General features: G+C 34.7%; 1 protein-coding gene across 7 annotated transcripts in view; it reads left to right on the plus strand.

The window, feature by feature from the left end:
* Positions 1-15,758, plus strand: part of ARMC4 (armadillo repeat containing 4) — a 71,397-nt gene that overhangs the window by 24,195 nt on the left and 31,444 nt on the right. For all 7 annotated transcript variants that reach the window (XM_015282066.4, XM_040694362.2, XM_003640636.6 and 4 more), the window contains 7 exons: positions 1,849-1,995; positions 2,295-2,504; positions 2,675-2,911; positions 4,643-4,753; positions 5,255-5,409; positions 8,212-8,454; positions 14,007-14,121. In XM_015282066.4, the coding sequence (XP_015137552.1) occupies positions 1,849-1,995; positions 2,295-2,504; positions 2,675-2,911; positions 4,643-4,753; positions 5,255-5,409; positions 8,212-8,454; positions 14,007-14,121 (1,218 nt within the window). The remainder of the gene's footprint in view (positions 1-1,848; positions 1,996-2,294; positions 2,505-2,674; positions 2,912-4,642; positions 4,754-5,254; positions 5,410-8,211; positions 8,455-14,006; positions 14,122-15,758) is intronic.

Consider the following 15,758-nt stretch of genomic DNA (forward strand, 5'->3'; position numbering starts at 1 on the left):
AGGAAAATAATTGAGAAATTGTTACAGTATTTAATTCTGTAGGACATGTCTCCAAAATAGCTCAAAATATGTTCTTAAAGCTAATCACAAGTTTCATTTTCTTCTGAAATCAAAAACATAACAAAACTAAAAAAGATAATAAAATTGTAGGAATCTTTCTTCAGTGCAATATATGTTATAGATGCTAAAAGCTAACTTTACATTTAAACAATTTGCTGTGGAAAAATTCTGTGGATATCTATAGTTACAAGACATGTAAGTAAAAATCAGCTATGAAGTGCCATCCACGTATACTTCATTGATTATCAGAAATGTTTTATCTGTTATAATTTACCAATCTGAAACTTTGTCAAGTATTTTTCGCACGTTGATTTTATAAGTATTTTCTCACTTGTGATTCTCTACTACCTTTTATGGTAATTATTGAAGAGCGTGTTAATTTTAAATGCTTTTTTTTACAGTGTATTTGTCTTACTGTTTGTGTTTACGTCTTAGAGATATGCTGCAAAATGTCAATGTTTTTGCTAGATCTATTTGTTTCACTTCAGCTAACATTACTCATCCTCTATATGTTCTGTATTTCAAAATGTTGATTAACAAATTCTGGAGAGTGTTGCCCTCGAGTCCTCGATGGTTTCAGAGGTGTCATTTAAAGGACATGGGCTTGGTTGGCACAGTTCAGATCTGGATGTGAGCCACGGCTTCTTTGGAATTCAAAGGCATTTGGGAGGTTGAGACGCTAGTTCTATTTTCTATGTGCACTGAGTTGTAACTTCCTCACGAGCACCAATTGACGTTGTTTGTGCACTCCAGCTTCTATTGCAGTTCCATTGTAGCTCAACATTCCTAATTTCTGTGCAGCTGGATTCCTCCAGATTTGATAAACACTATATCTGTATTATGGGTTCAAAAGGATCCACTGTTATCACATGGTTTAACTTTCTGACTTGGATTTATTTTTGGTCTTTTTCTTAGTCTCAGTGTAGTAGCTGTTGCTAAGATATACTCTATCCAGTCTTGACTGAAAAAAAATCTCAACTGCTGGAAGATTTAATGTCACTCAAAGTAATTTCTTCCAAAAGATGATTAACAGTGTAGTCAGAAACTTACACTTTACTCCTCGTGTAGCTTTAACTTTACCTCGTGAGTACCCTTAACTTCAAACCACACATCACACTGACTTGCTAGATTGCTCTGTGATTATATTACTTTTCCGCATAGTTGTACTCTTTCACTATGAATAAATCATACCTTAACCTACCTTTTAATTAACTGAATAGTGCATCTCATCTCTGTCTTCATACAACACTTTTGCAGGCTTACAATAACTTCTATTCAGATGTAAGAATGTTACCTTGAATTTGGGCATGAAAGAGCCTGGGACAGATAATAAGTCACTGTAGCCCAGTATTCTGACTGCAACAGGAAGGGAGATAGCACGTTCACAACAAAAGTTTTCTTTGCTTAAAGCTCATCTCTTGCACTCCAGATGACCTAACCTTTGATTTCCACAAATGTGGGAAATTTTGCTACATAACTTACAGTAATGTGAACTCTGCTTGTAATCTACCAAGGAAGAAGAAACCCAGACCCATAAGTGAATACCCAGGGCAGAGTAGGAACATGGCAAACACAAGTCTCTCTAATAATCTGTCAGCCCCTACCCGTTTTTAGCTCAGGCAGTTAAAAACTGAGATATTTATGGTGTTACTTAACTTCAATTGATTATTTTAGAATCAATTATTCTAAAGGTTTCTCCTTTAGAAGTAGTTTTACTAGAATTAGTAGAAGAGATCAAGTTTTGTATTTCATACACTATATTTATGTTAATTATTTGTTCTATTTTAGGGAGGTAATCCAACAGCTACTGTAATTGCATTGTGTGCAATGAGAGACTTCAACCTTGCTCAAGAAACTTGCCAGCTGGCCATCAGAGACATTGGATGTCTTGAAGTGTTAATTAATTTGCTTGATACAGAAGAAATTAAATGTCAGGTAAGCAGCTTTGTTGAATAGAGCAGTAAACATACCTTTTGTATTAGGATTTTTTTTTCAAATTTTCAAGATTATATAGGATACAAAAATAATGATTTTTTTTCTCATTTTGTTTCTACATTTTCTCAGTTTCAAGGCCTTCTTAGAAAAAATCATTTTCCTTGGTCTTCAGTTTCCTTCTTCTGATCCTATTTGAACGATGAAGTATTACTTAACCCAGCATTTTAAACATTTTAAGTATTTTTTCTTTTTATGTATTCCTAAATAACATTTATTATCCATTGTATTTCATTATTTAGATTGGCTCATTAAAAATCCTGAAGGAAATTAGTCAAAATACACTGATCAGACATGCAATTGCAGATCTTGAGGGCTTACAGATCATGGTGAAAATATTGGACTCTCCAGATACAGATCTAAAATGTTTGGCTGCTGAAACAATTGCTAATGTTGCTAGATTTAAACGAGCACGAAGGACAGTAAGGCATTATGGAGGAATCAAGAGACTGGTAAGCAGACATTAAAATTAGTACCTTTCCCATAGGCATATATTTTTTTTCAAAAAAAAATTGTGATTTGTTGTTTATGTGATTCTTGAAATAGTAGCTGCCATCACTGAAAAAAGCAGTATAGTATCAAACATACTTGTAGCAAATTAAAAATATGTTTGTTTTGTTAGGTTGGGCTGTTGGATTGTATGTCAGTGAGATCAACTGGTCTTACACCATATCAAGAAAAAGATACTGAAAAAGCACGTTGTGGGGCTTTAGCACTCTGGAGCTGCAGCAAAAGTACCAAAAATAAGGAAGCAATCCGTAAAGCTGGCGGCATTCCATTATTAGCTAAGTGGCTTAAAAGTTCACATGTAGACATCCTAACCCCAGTTGTAGGGATATTACAAGAATGCGCCTCAGAGGTAAGTAAACCACACACATATATGCTATTTCTAATCACTAAGACAACTGACTATTAAAAGGTTAAGCATTACACTTGAGTATCATTTAGAAATGAATTTTCTCCAGGGCAGTTACCATGGCATTTATCCCATCAGAAGTTTGCTCTTTTGATGTAGACACTTCATGCAAAGTGTTTTTGAGAATATCACAGATTGTATTAAAGACCACATTTCGTTTAAGGCTAAGAGTACTTTATGAAAAAAATAGAAAGGGAGAAATGAAATACTTAATGAGTTTCTCACTTTTTAATGATGCTTAATGAATGAAGTTTGACAAATTAAGATGTTATATTTTGGTTAATCAGGACATTTAAATTCTGCAATGATAACCTGCAGATGTTGACAAGAAGATCCAATGTAAGATCCAGGGGAGTACGTTCTATCGTCTTAATTCACATTGACAATGTTTCTGATCAACTGTAAAAAGAAGAAAAGAATATATGTGATTTTTCTACAGATTTTATTGTCAGGTTTCACAGCTTTGAGTGTACTAAATTTTTAAATTTGAATACAATTATTTTCACCCTATCCACCTGAGATGAATGGTTATTTCTCCATTTGTGGAATCATTTGAAATTAAAGGTATGCTGTGCTTAAGGTCAAAGATATACATAACTTTTCTTGATGAATTTGAGGCAGCCATAATTTTTCGAAAGATTTTTCATTATAAAAGTTTATATTTTCAAAACAGCGTCTTCAACTACACAAACTTATACATACTCAATGCGACAGCATTTTAGCCTTAGTAATGAGAAGGAAAAGTATTCAAGAGTTCCTTACCTGACCAAATTTGAACATAATTTGGGGAGAACACTAAATGCATGTTTACACTGCTGTTTCCCTTTAATGGTCCCCTGCTCCAATGTCTAGGTAAAAAACTGGGCAAAGATCAATGAAAAACATTAATGCTAAGAATATGTTTTTCTAACCTTATTCTAGGAACCATGGAATCACAGAATGACTTAGGTTGGAAGAAACCTTAAAGATCATCCCATTCCAACCTACCATCCCTGAACAGGGATGCCAGTCACTTGACCAAATTGCCCAGGGCCCTCATCAGCCTGGCCTTGCACACCTCCAAGGATGGGGCATCCATAGATTCTCTGGGCAGTCTGTTCCAGTGCCTCACTGCCCTCTAAGTAAAAAAATTCCCTCCCAACATCTAACCTGAATCTCCTCTTTTTTAGTTAAAAATTGCTTCCTTTTATCCTAGTGCTATCATTCACTGTAAGAAGTCAGTCTCCATCTTGTTATAAGTTCCTTTTAAATATTGAATAGATCTGTTGTTCTGGCTAATGACTGTAGATGAAATGAATGGGTATTGGTGATCCAGTTCTGAAGAATCTTCTTCTTCTCTGTCTCTGAGCCGGAAGTCTGAACACCTTTCAGAACATTCTGCATTCTGGTTAAGCCAGCTGGCTATAATGTAGGCATTGCAGCTCCTGGTTTTTTTTGGGGGATTAGAAGATCACAGCCCTACAGTGAATTTATGTATTTGTTTAACTTAGAGAACGTCAATGCTATATTCAAGGCATTACAGTTGACTTGAGTTTAAAATAGAATACAAAGCTTCACAATATCAAAAGCCTAGAATTTTAGCACTGTGTTATTACTGGGAGTAGTGATACTGACTGCCCTGACTATTGTCACTGTTAATATAGAGGGTTTAAAATGCACTGTTTGTATTTTTAGCCAAGTTACAGACTTGCAATAAGAACAGAAGGAATGATTGAAAACCTTGTGAAAAATCTGAGTAGTGAACACGAGGAGCTTCAAACACATTGTGCTAGTGCCATATTTAAGGTAACTATTATCTTAATCAGTAGATAGGAGCCAGGATTTGCACTTTATTTTCATATGTATTTTACACTCATCTTTAATATTCCTCAGTTTTACTGTTTCTCTAATGTGTGAGAAATTATTTTGCAAAAATTTTGATGTTCTTTTGCTAAATTTATGAGGGTGTTTTCACTGCATATTTGATATGGCAGTCCCATTCTTGCTTTTCTTGTGTGTAAGACCTAAATTCCACTGCTAACCAATGGGGAGAGGTGGTGCAAGAAGAAACTTTTTTAATGTTTATTTGCATGCAGTATCATATGACATTAGAAGCACTGCTACATATATAGTAACTCTTTACTGCAAGATTTCCCTTAATGAGATGTTAGCATATTCAAGTAATTTAATAAAATATTTGCATTTTCTTCTGTATGGGTTTTGACTAGTTACAACATAATACACCTAAATTTTGAAGATATTGCTCTACACATTTCGCATAATATATGTATTCAATTTTTTATACAGTGTGCGGAAGATAAGGAGACACGTGACCTGGTCAGACAGCATGGAGGTCTACAACCACTGTCTGCTCTACTTGGTAACTCTGAAAATAAAAGACTTTTAGCAGCTGTGACTGGAGCAATCTGGAAATGTGCAATCAGTGAAGAAAATGTGTCAAAGTAACTATTTAGTTTCACAATTTTTTTATTACATTATAATATTTTTATTTTATGGGCTTCTATTTTTGTGAAAAATAGTGTCATGATTTCACAGAACCATGTTTTGTATTTACTGAGGCTTTCAACTTAGATACTGTCAAAAAAATTGCCATGTGACCTCATCAGAGTGCCCAGGAAACAGAGTTAATTTCCTAGAATCTTAACAGTGAATGTGGAGAATTGGTGGCTCTGAAGAATATAGAACACTGAGACAGAAGGTGTACTAAAACAGAAAACATTTTATGTGTGGGTACATCTGATATCCCTACTTCTCTCTGTTTCACAAACTGGGATCATGACTACCCGGTGGAGAGTAGCCAGCACATTTAGCTTTAACATTTTAGGTCAAGAGAGAATACACATTATCTCATTCTGAAGCAGATATCAGGTCCACTTGTTTTAGAAATATATTGGAATCTAGAATAATTAACCTAGAATCCTTAACTACAAAAGCAGCTCGGGAAAGCAACTTAATCTGGACACTCACCTTCTAAAGGACTGGATTTAACTGTTAGGAGTCCTAGCATAGATAGATATATATTTTCTCAGTATCTGGGCCCAGAATGATTATCTAAGAATTTGGCATCAGGAGTTATCACTCTCTTTTATCTTTATATCTTTTATGATAACTTGAATATAATCTCAGTTTAATGACTGAGAATATGTAGCCCCTCTCATCTTAAATTAATTCATCAGATTAATGCACCTTACCTTGGTAAAATGCCTGCTCCACTGAAGTATGTACTAGGCTTCCTGCTGAGGTTACCCTACTCTGTACAGGGGAATGCAAGATTGACAGACTGGGAGGTGAAACAGTAAGAAGTAACCTCTTCCTGCAGCCCTAATTTTAGCGTACTCTTCTGGACACACAGATACAATGGGTAACTGCTGGATAAAAGTCTGAAGTAATTCCAATAATCTTAGTTTAAAATCTGGCTTTTTATTGTTCTGTATGAGTTACCAAACTGTTGTTATACAGAGCCTTGGTCCGTACATACTCTTCTTCTGTCCTACTTCTTTTTGCGTTCCTCATTTTACAGTAGCCTGGCTTTTCAGAAAGGTGCATCTTCCTTTTCTGTTGGCTTTGGGTATCTGCACATAGGTTCAGATCAACGATTGCATGAACTGAATGTCTCCATCTATACTAATAAGATAAGTAGGACTATACCTTGAGTTCCATCGCTAAATTATGGTTATCCATACTGTTTAAGTTCTAGCACAGTCTCTTGCACAGTTTGACCTGTGCCAGGAAGCAATCTTCCGGGGAATGCTCAGGCACTGCCTGCACAGGGAATAGATTTTTTCCATTAAGCAGAATGGGTGAGGCTGCCCTGAATGATGAAGACAAAAGATTTTAGTCACATGGATACTATGTTGTGCTTCTTGTCCTCAGGGCTACAGAATGAGACTTTGCCTGTTAAATAAATAATTAGTGTAACTATAGCCAATAATTTTGTGCAAATGCAAACAGATTTTTTCTGGGTTACTGATGTATCTTCACAAGGGCATGAAGCTCCGTGAAGGTTACTAGTCAGGCGCTGCTCCAGACTTGTGCTGAATTAATGTATTATGTACTGCTGAGTCTGAAGCAGTAAATCCTATCCAAAGTCAGGATGGGAGTACACTGCAGAACAGTGAGGGAGGTTAATGTGAAAACACATAAGTAGATCTGGAGGGATGAGCTTGAGTTTGGCACGAAGCTAGAACTAGCAAAGCTGACTGGTTCCTGCAGGGCCACTTAATTATCTTCAGACTACTCCACATTACTTCCTCTACATAAAATAAATTGCTGAGAAGTTGTGCTGACTCAGCAGTGAGCTGATACAGGTGCCTGGGCTGGACTAGCTCAGATTCGTTAGTGTGCAAGCAGCCGTTCTGCTTCTGGACACAAGATGGCCCGAGCCAGCAACTCTGTCAGTCTGTAGCCTGCCCATCACAGAGCCAGCTCATATTATCCCACCTATGAAGCAATTAATCTGCAACATCGATAAAGTAGCCAGAGAAATAAATAAACATATTTTCAATTTTTCACTTACTTTGTTGCTCTTTTTTTTCATGCAATGGATGTCTTCTCCTGAAAAAAGGAAAAAAAAAGAGACACTTCCAAATTAAATTGAACAAAGAAAGATTTTTCTTTAAGCAAAAGTATATAAAAAACAAGCAAATAATGAAAAATGAGTGTTTCTCCTTTCTTGATTACATTAATTGTTTATTGAAACCAGCTTGGAAAGAAAAAATTAACTTCTATTGTAACTGTTGTACATATACCATCAGAATGTAAAAAATAAAAATTAAGCATAAAAAAAAACTGAGCAAAACATGTTAGGCTTGAGCAAGATATAGAACTGGTGAGACTAATATTTATTGAAAAGTAAGGGTGACCCTTTGGCTCCAGAGAAGTGTAAGAGAGTCTGATATATTCCTGCTCTGGCTGTTGTTAATATGGCAGGAAAAAGAACTGGAAATTAGGATACCACTTTACTTGCTGGTCTTTCAGTGTGTTTTCAGCTAGTTATAGATATTGCATCTACATGTTAAGTTTTTAACAGCCCTCAAGTGACTCTATAGGTTCCCAGAAAGTGAAATCAGAGAAATATATTTAAAAATGTAAAATAAGAAGTGATGCTGTATGTCACACTTTCAATAATTGATTTGAATGTTTTACCTGTACTGTGATTTGTTCTGCAAGATAATTTACTTAGGATTACCTTACAATGGTAACATTCTGAAAATAACAACTTTGTTTTTATTGCTGTTGTTTAGATTTCGTGAATATAAAGTCACAGAAGCTTTGGTAGGACTGCTCACTGATCAACCTGAAGAAGTTCTTGTAAATATCGTTGGAGCACTGGGGGAATGTTGCCAAGAACCAGTAAATCGATCAATTATCCGTAAATGTGGTGGAATACCACCCCTAGTGAAGTTACTTACTGGAACTAATCAGGCATTACTTGTGAATGTCACGAAAGCAGTGGGAGCTTGTGCAACAGAACCTGAAAATATGATGTAAGCTGTTTGTATTTTTAAATATTGAAAAAAATAATTCTTGCAGAGATATTGATAATATTTTTGGGTGAACATTAAAGGTTCTAATGTGATGATAGCTAAATTTTTTTTACAAAATATTATTAAAAAAAAATATGTATCTCAGTAATCAGATATCACAGAACCAATGAGGTTGTAAGGCACCTATTCAGATCGCTTAGTCCACCCCTCCTGCTCAAGCACAGTCAGCTAAAGCAGGTTGCCTGGGATCACACCCAATCAGGTGATGAATATCTTCATGGATAGAGACTCAGCAGCTTCTCTGGGCAACCTGCTGCAGTTTTTGAACTTCCTCACTGCAAAGTAGCTTTTGGTTTTTTTTTCTTATGTTCAAATGGAATGTTATGGCATTGCAATCACAGAATAGTTAGTTCATGTAATAGGGATGTTTGAAAAGATATTTACAGTTCATGGTGTTTAACTCAGGGAGTTGATGGACTATCTACTATACTACTGTTCTCATATTATAATAAATAATTTCCTAAATTAGAGAAGGCTGTTCCAGAAGGAAGGTGTGCATTAACCGTCATAAAAAATAATATGGAAATTTTTGAAAGAGTATAATTTGTGATTTATAAGTTTTGTCCATCTTCATCATTTAAGAACTAATACTTTCCTTGACCCTCTTTTCCTGCTCTTACTTCTTTGCAAGACTGAAGAAAAAAACTGCCTTTTTACTGAGAGAGTTGCTACTCTCCTTGGTTTTGTTATGTAGATTTGTACAGCTTACAAAGTTTCTTGATCTTTATGATTAAGCATTACAGTTAAAAGTTGAGGTGGGCATTTACTGTGCTTACTGTTCCCTAGCAGGAATATTTACCTCAAGATTCTCAGAATATTTCACTCCTTACACAGATGAAAGGTCAGAAAGAGTTTTAGTAAGCTCCTCCTGTTCTGATTTGCATAATTCACTTGATATTCATATAGCAGTGCAGGGAATTCTTTTCCTGAATAGGGTTTTTGTTTTCATGCTTTGGCTGTCACCCAGTGGCAAAAGGATAGATGGTACACAACTGTAAACATGGGTTGTGTGAACTGTTAGCCATGTAGTGTAAAAGTGCGTGTAAATGAAAAAATCTTCACTACATATCTCAAATGAAGAATACTAAACTCCTACCTTTACAGGAATATGTTAACAAAATTAACACTGCAAATCAAATGAGAAATTTCAAAGCCAATAAATATAAATTGATATTATGAAATCTCAGACTCAGGACTATCACTTCTATTATCCAGTATGGATGGCTTCACACTGGAACGCGGTCAGTATAGGCACCAAAAATAACACAAGTTGCTGCTAAAATTGTGATAAAACAAAGTCCAGCTTGTTTTTCGGGAGGAGAGAGTGCAGGTTGTTTGGAAGGAAATTTCAAAGTTTGCCAAGAGTTGGTGAAGGATTCAAATGTTGAATTCAGCTCATATGAAAAAATTCTCTACTGAAGGTTCTCAACATTTAAAAAGTTTTGTTGCCTGCTTGTTTGTTTTTAAAAATATAACATTCATGAATAAGGAAGATCTTAGTCCAGGAGCAAAATATGCTAATAAATATATTAACACAGAAATTGCTTGCATGAGCAAGACTGACATTTACTGGAAGTATTGTGCTAGTGGAAGTTCAGACTTGCAGCCCTAGAAAAGATAATGCTGTCTTTATCAGAAATATGATCCAATCAGGTGAGGACAACTTTGATCCTGATCCAGGAAAATATTTAAACAATGTTTAGTTCAGACACTGATGTCAGTACTGCTACTCACATTTAAATAATTTGTTTGGTTTTTGCTCTGCCTCTAGCAGAGTTAAGGTATTTGATTTCTTCCCCCTAGAAATAAAGGCTATCCATTTCTTGTTCCTTCTCCTTAGACCAGTATAGAAGGAACTGAAGCTGTAGCTTTTCATACAGACCACTTTTCTCTTTTTTGAGAAGAGTAAGTGACCAAATAGAAGGAGTATAAATAATCTGTAATACCACTTTGTTGCAATTACAGAATTGGGGACTAAGAATTTTGTTTCTGAGATTTTTTTTTTAATATCAAGAAACACTGATACGTTTCTGCTCGATTCAATTCATAAATTAATGATATGAATTCCAGAATTTGAACACTACATGGGTGCTCAAGTTCTAAGTATTGGATGTGATGTGTTTCTGTGATGCCACATCCTCAAAGGGGATAACGGTCCATAAATTATGGTTATATATTTTGATAGTTTATGTGTAGTAGCGTCTACAAATTTCTACTTAGAAAAGAAATGCTGCTACAGTTTTATGATACATATCAGATAAACAGTTTTCCAGTCTTCAAGTCCTCATATTAAAAAATATAGGTAAATGTATAACATTCTAGTGAGCACTCTATTTTAGCCAGATGGATGGAGTTGGACTTCCTGGTACAAAGCACTCCATAGCACAAAGCACTCCATAGCAAATAGTGAAAGTTTTAAGAAACATGCTAAATTGTGGTTTCAGAAAAGACAAGATTACATTCTACCAGAATTTAACCCTGTAATCTTACCAGTGAGCACAATACAGTCAGTATAACTTCGTTTATTTACATTTGTATTTGTGGTCTGGATTGGCAGGCTATAAAACTAGAGTTCTCAAAAGATCTGGCAAATAATACTGTAAGAGAAAAAGATGATAGATACAACAAACAAACGTGTAGGATATGCATGTGTATGTGTATTTAGCAATTTCTGTTTACGTTTCTAATGGGAATGTTCAGTGTCAAATCTGAGTTCTGAAGAGAAGGACTATATCAGGTGAGCAGCTTTGCTAGTTTCAGGTATTTTTTAAAGCAACATAAATTCTGAGAATTGTGACCCAATTTTTTTTTTTTGCATAGATGTATCATGACGTTCGGTGAGGCTATGACATCACGTTTCTTAAATGAAATGATGCAAAAAAAAAAAAGCCTTTACTAAACAACTTTCATCTGTAAACTGCGAATGAAAGTAATTCAAAAAATTATCTCATTAAACTATCTGCACTGATCAAATAGCAAATAGCAATTCACAATAACCTGAGGTTGCTCAGAGGATCATGTAGGCACTCGAGTAGTCTAAGAATGGCATTAATTGCACTAAAATTATTTACCCCTAAGGTGTATTCTATATTCACCATACATAAACTGTTCTGTGTGGAAACCAGAAAAGCATTTTGCTCACATGCCCAGTAATTAATCTTCTGAAAAAGTGATATTGGAAACATTATGTAGCATCCGTATCCCTTCATCTTTGCTCTCCTCATGTCTGGCTGATACCAGAGCGCATGACAGGGGTACCTCCTCACTCCACCTGCTTCCACCTACCAATACAATCATATATCGGGTTTTTTTGAAGAGCAGAATAATTTACACCTTATTATAAATTGTATCAATTATCAAATAATAACAGTCAATGTATCATAATTTTGAATCAGAGGAGATCCAGGTTTATTTTAAGAAGCTTCAGTCATGTTAAGCCGTGATAGTTCAGAATCTGAGCTCTTGATTTTGAGATCTGCATGTTCATGTGTTGTTACCTACTTATATTGAAGAAAAAGAAAGCAATTACTTATGTTAATGACATAAATGTTTCTACTTTGATTGACTATTTTATTGGGTCTAATACAGCTTCTCTTTCTGGTCTTCAACTAAAAGCTGAAACTAAAATTACTTCACAAATCAAACCGTAGAAAAGCTGAAGAGAAGACAAGAAAACTGAGAAGTAAATATTGAGAAGAAGGCTTTGAAAAAAAGAGAAGGAAAGATAAATCATCCCTGAGATTGTTTTCTTAAACATGATTGAAAAATCTGAGCTCAGTGTTTGACTTCTATTGCTTGATTTTTATATACTGATTGGAGTTGAGTCATTCATATTTAGTTCCTCTTGGGAAGAAGTATTGCATGTTGGTAAATGGCCAGTAGTCTGCTTGACTCGTGAAGATAGACTTCTGGATTTTTTTTTCATTAATCCAATGTGGAAAAAAAAATCTGTATTTTCGGAAATTACAGGAAAGCATTATTAAAAGTTGCCTCAAAGTACAGGGATTTGGAGTGATTTAAAAGCTTGTTTGGGTGTTTTTACTGAAGTCATCCATACTCTGTGAACATGTATGTGTTATTGTGTGTTTTGTGATCATGCTATTCTAATTTGTCATGTTTCTGATTTTTCCCTTTAAATAATGGTATGCAGTTGATTTGGAGCTGAGTATGTAAAATAAGCTGTATTAAAATTATCAGGTCTTAAAAGTTAACAGTTCATCAGCTTAACTGATCTTTTAAGCAAAAAGTCATTGTTTTGAAAACAAAGTATTTTAACCAGCTCAAACAAAAACATTTCAAATTAAGTCCCTGGTTATTGTAGACAGAATTCATGTCCATAACTTTTTTTTTTTTTTGTCTTTCAAATGATGGTAGAATTGTGTGCATAAACAATTTTATAACTAGTTTTGAAATTTCTTGGCAAATATATGTATAGTGAACGCAAGTTAGATGTTCTATGTGGTGTTTTTTAGAAGTAAGCTGTATTTTATTTCTCTTATTTTGTATTTACAATTAAAGATGTATACTTCCATGTATACAATGGAATTTTTACTTTTGAAGTTAGAAAATCAAAGTATACTTTTTCTTCTTTATCTTCAGCTCATCTGCTTTGGGTTTAATATATCTTTTTAAGGAAAGCAAGTTTGTAAAGGATATTAAGTTTTGTTTGACCTTCATTTCCTTTTAAGGTATTCTCTGGACCCTATGATCCCCAAGCCTGATTGATATGTAAACATTACACAGATGGCACAGAGATGTTTCTGGTGATAATTCAGTTTTCAGCTAATCGTGAAGATACTTTGATTACAGTGTGTTTAAGTAATTATAACATAGTGTTCAGTGTTAGTCTTGTTGGTGAGGAATACCTGGGAAACAAGTTACACATTATTCACAACCCACAAAGGATGCAGTGTGGTGTGACCATTTTAATTTCTAATGCTAGATTAGTAACATAGAACTTTGAAATATGTTGTACGGTAAAGTAAATACATTAAGCATAGACTGAATAAAAAGTTAAGTACATAGTTTGGGCATAAATATTTGTTTTGGAAAGTATTTGTTACTATGTGAAAGAAGCCAGTATGCTTGAATTCAGATTTTACTTTGCATGCAGATCATTAAAAGGTCACATGCTTGTTTTTACTTTTATGCGAGTTCTGGTAAGAATGCAGTTCACTTGTCTTCTGTAAGCATTTCACATCACAGTACTGAGAAAAATGTAAACAAGATGCATGAGATTTAGAAAATGTATTCTATCTTAACATAATTTGTTCACACTCATCTGCAATAGCAAGAAATGCCTACTGTATATGTTGATGGCAATCAATGGACAATAAAACACAAGCACTGATGTAAAGCAAAACAGTATGCTAAGGAAAACCATACCAATACCTCTTAAAGCAATTTTCCAAACAAACTAGCACAAGTTAGAATTGAACATTGTGTACTCCATAATTAAATACCTCTTTTTTTCTGTTCTGTTTCTGCAATAGGATAATTGACCGTTTAGATGGAGTTCGTTTGTTATGGTCATTGCTGAAAAATCCTAATCCAGATGTTCAAGCAAATGCAGCTTGGGCTATTTGTCCTTGCATTGAAAATGCCAAGGTAAGAAAGTAATAGTTTTGTTACATATACAGTCACATATAATTGTTATATTTGGATAGATGACTTCTAGCAATACTTTGCTGTTTGCAACTTACTCTCTATTATTTTCACTGCTTTAAGTAATTGATGAAATAATTGTTTAAAAATGCAGCAAAAGTCCTCCATCTAGCACTTATTTTGTACCAGACAGAGGCATTCTGTTTTGCCTTAACAGCACTTACTGTATTTGGAAAATATATTTTAATAACTAAGCAGGATCAAAACCTACTGTTCCCAAGCAAAGTATGCTGAAAAAGTCCATCTGACAGTGCTGGAAACAGAAAGCTTATACCTATGAATAGTGCAGGTAGTTGTAGTTGTTCACCACTATGAGGTACTTCAGCTGTGTTCTCAAGAGGCTGCCTTTGGTTTCAGAGCATATTTCAGACTCGCTGCCAATGTAATCCTTAGATTTTCTGTTCAGACTGCCAACAAAAAGTGCCAGTTGTGAATAGTGGTTGTTGTGCAGGTCAGTTGTGCACAGAAGACTGAGCTATTCATTTATTTTGTGTTGGTTCCCACACAGAGATAAAATGGTGTGTATAATCTGTAGCTCATCTTCAGTGAATTGGTAAAATAAATGCAGAAGACTTTGTCGCTCATTAGTTTGATGGAATACTAACCTTAATCTTTGTACAGCAATATCTTCAATTTCTAATTCAATTCTATATTCAATGTAACTTTTTCATTCTCTCTCTACTATACCACACATACATATTCTTCTATATATAATTTGCAATGTGACTATGTTAAGAACGGAAATTCATTCAAAGTAGTGTTATTCTTACCATCCTCTGCAGGTAGTGTTTCCTGTTTGGAGCTGAGTCTGTGTGGTTGCTATTTACCTATACAGATAGATGTAGCTATAGCTATATAAGTGAAGGCATTTCTAGAACATTTGCTCATGATCTTTATAGCTTACACAGTTTCTATTTCTTCAAAATGATTTTTACAATGATATCTTAATTGCCATTTTTCAAACATACTGGTAATTCTGAATTATCTTTTCATGTTGCTTTTTTTTTTTTTTTTTTTTTTTTTGTAACATACATTCTAGTATAAAAGTTTTATATTACCTAATGGCAGGTTGTATATGTGCCTCTTCTGTCAAGGTATGGCCATATCTGCCTCTTTCATGAACAATATTTCTGTAAGTAAATGTTAAGATACTGCTTTATCTCATTACTGAGGTTTATACATAATACTCATTATGTATAAAACTCCTTGACCTACAGTGTCAGAGTAGAACTATGCATTCATAGAGCTTCCACTAAAAATGCTTTTTCAGAAACTAGAGGGATAGAGTATAGCAACTGAAATTACAGACGATGTGGACTGTTTCTCTGTTTTTTCCTCCGGGTATTTGATGAGTGTAAGCTATGTACATCCTTAGTGTAGCCACCCTCCTTTCATCTCTCTTGGCTGCCTGCCCAAATGCTAATCTGCAACCTCACAAAGAGTTCTTTGTGTGAGACTGAGGCAGAGTGGCACACTGAAACAAACCTTCCAATAATACCCTGTCCTCTGACTCTAAATGGGAAGAAATATGTATAAAATGACAATTATAGCCGAACTGTGGGGATACAGTGACTATTTCT

Source organism: Gallus gallus, chromosome 2 (genome assembly GCF_016699485.2).
Source record: "Gallus gallus isolate bGalGal1 chromosome 2, bGalGal1.mat.broiler.GRCg7b, whole genome shotgun sequence".
NCBI lineage: Eukaryota > Metazoa > Chordata > Aves > Galliformes > Phasianidae > Gallus > Gallus gallus.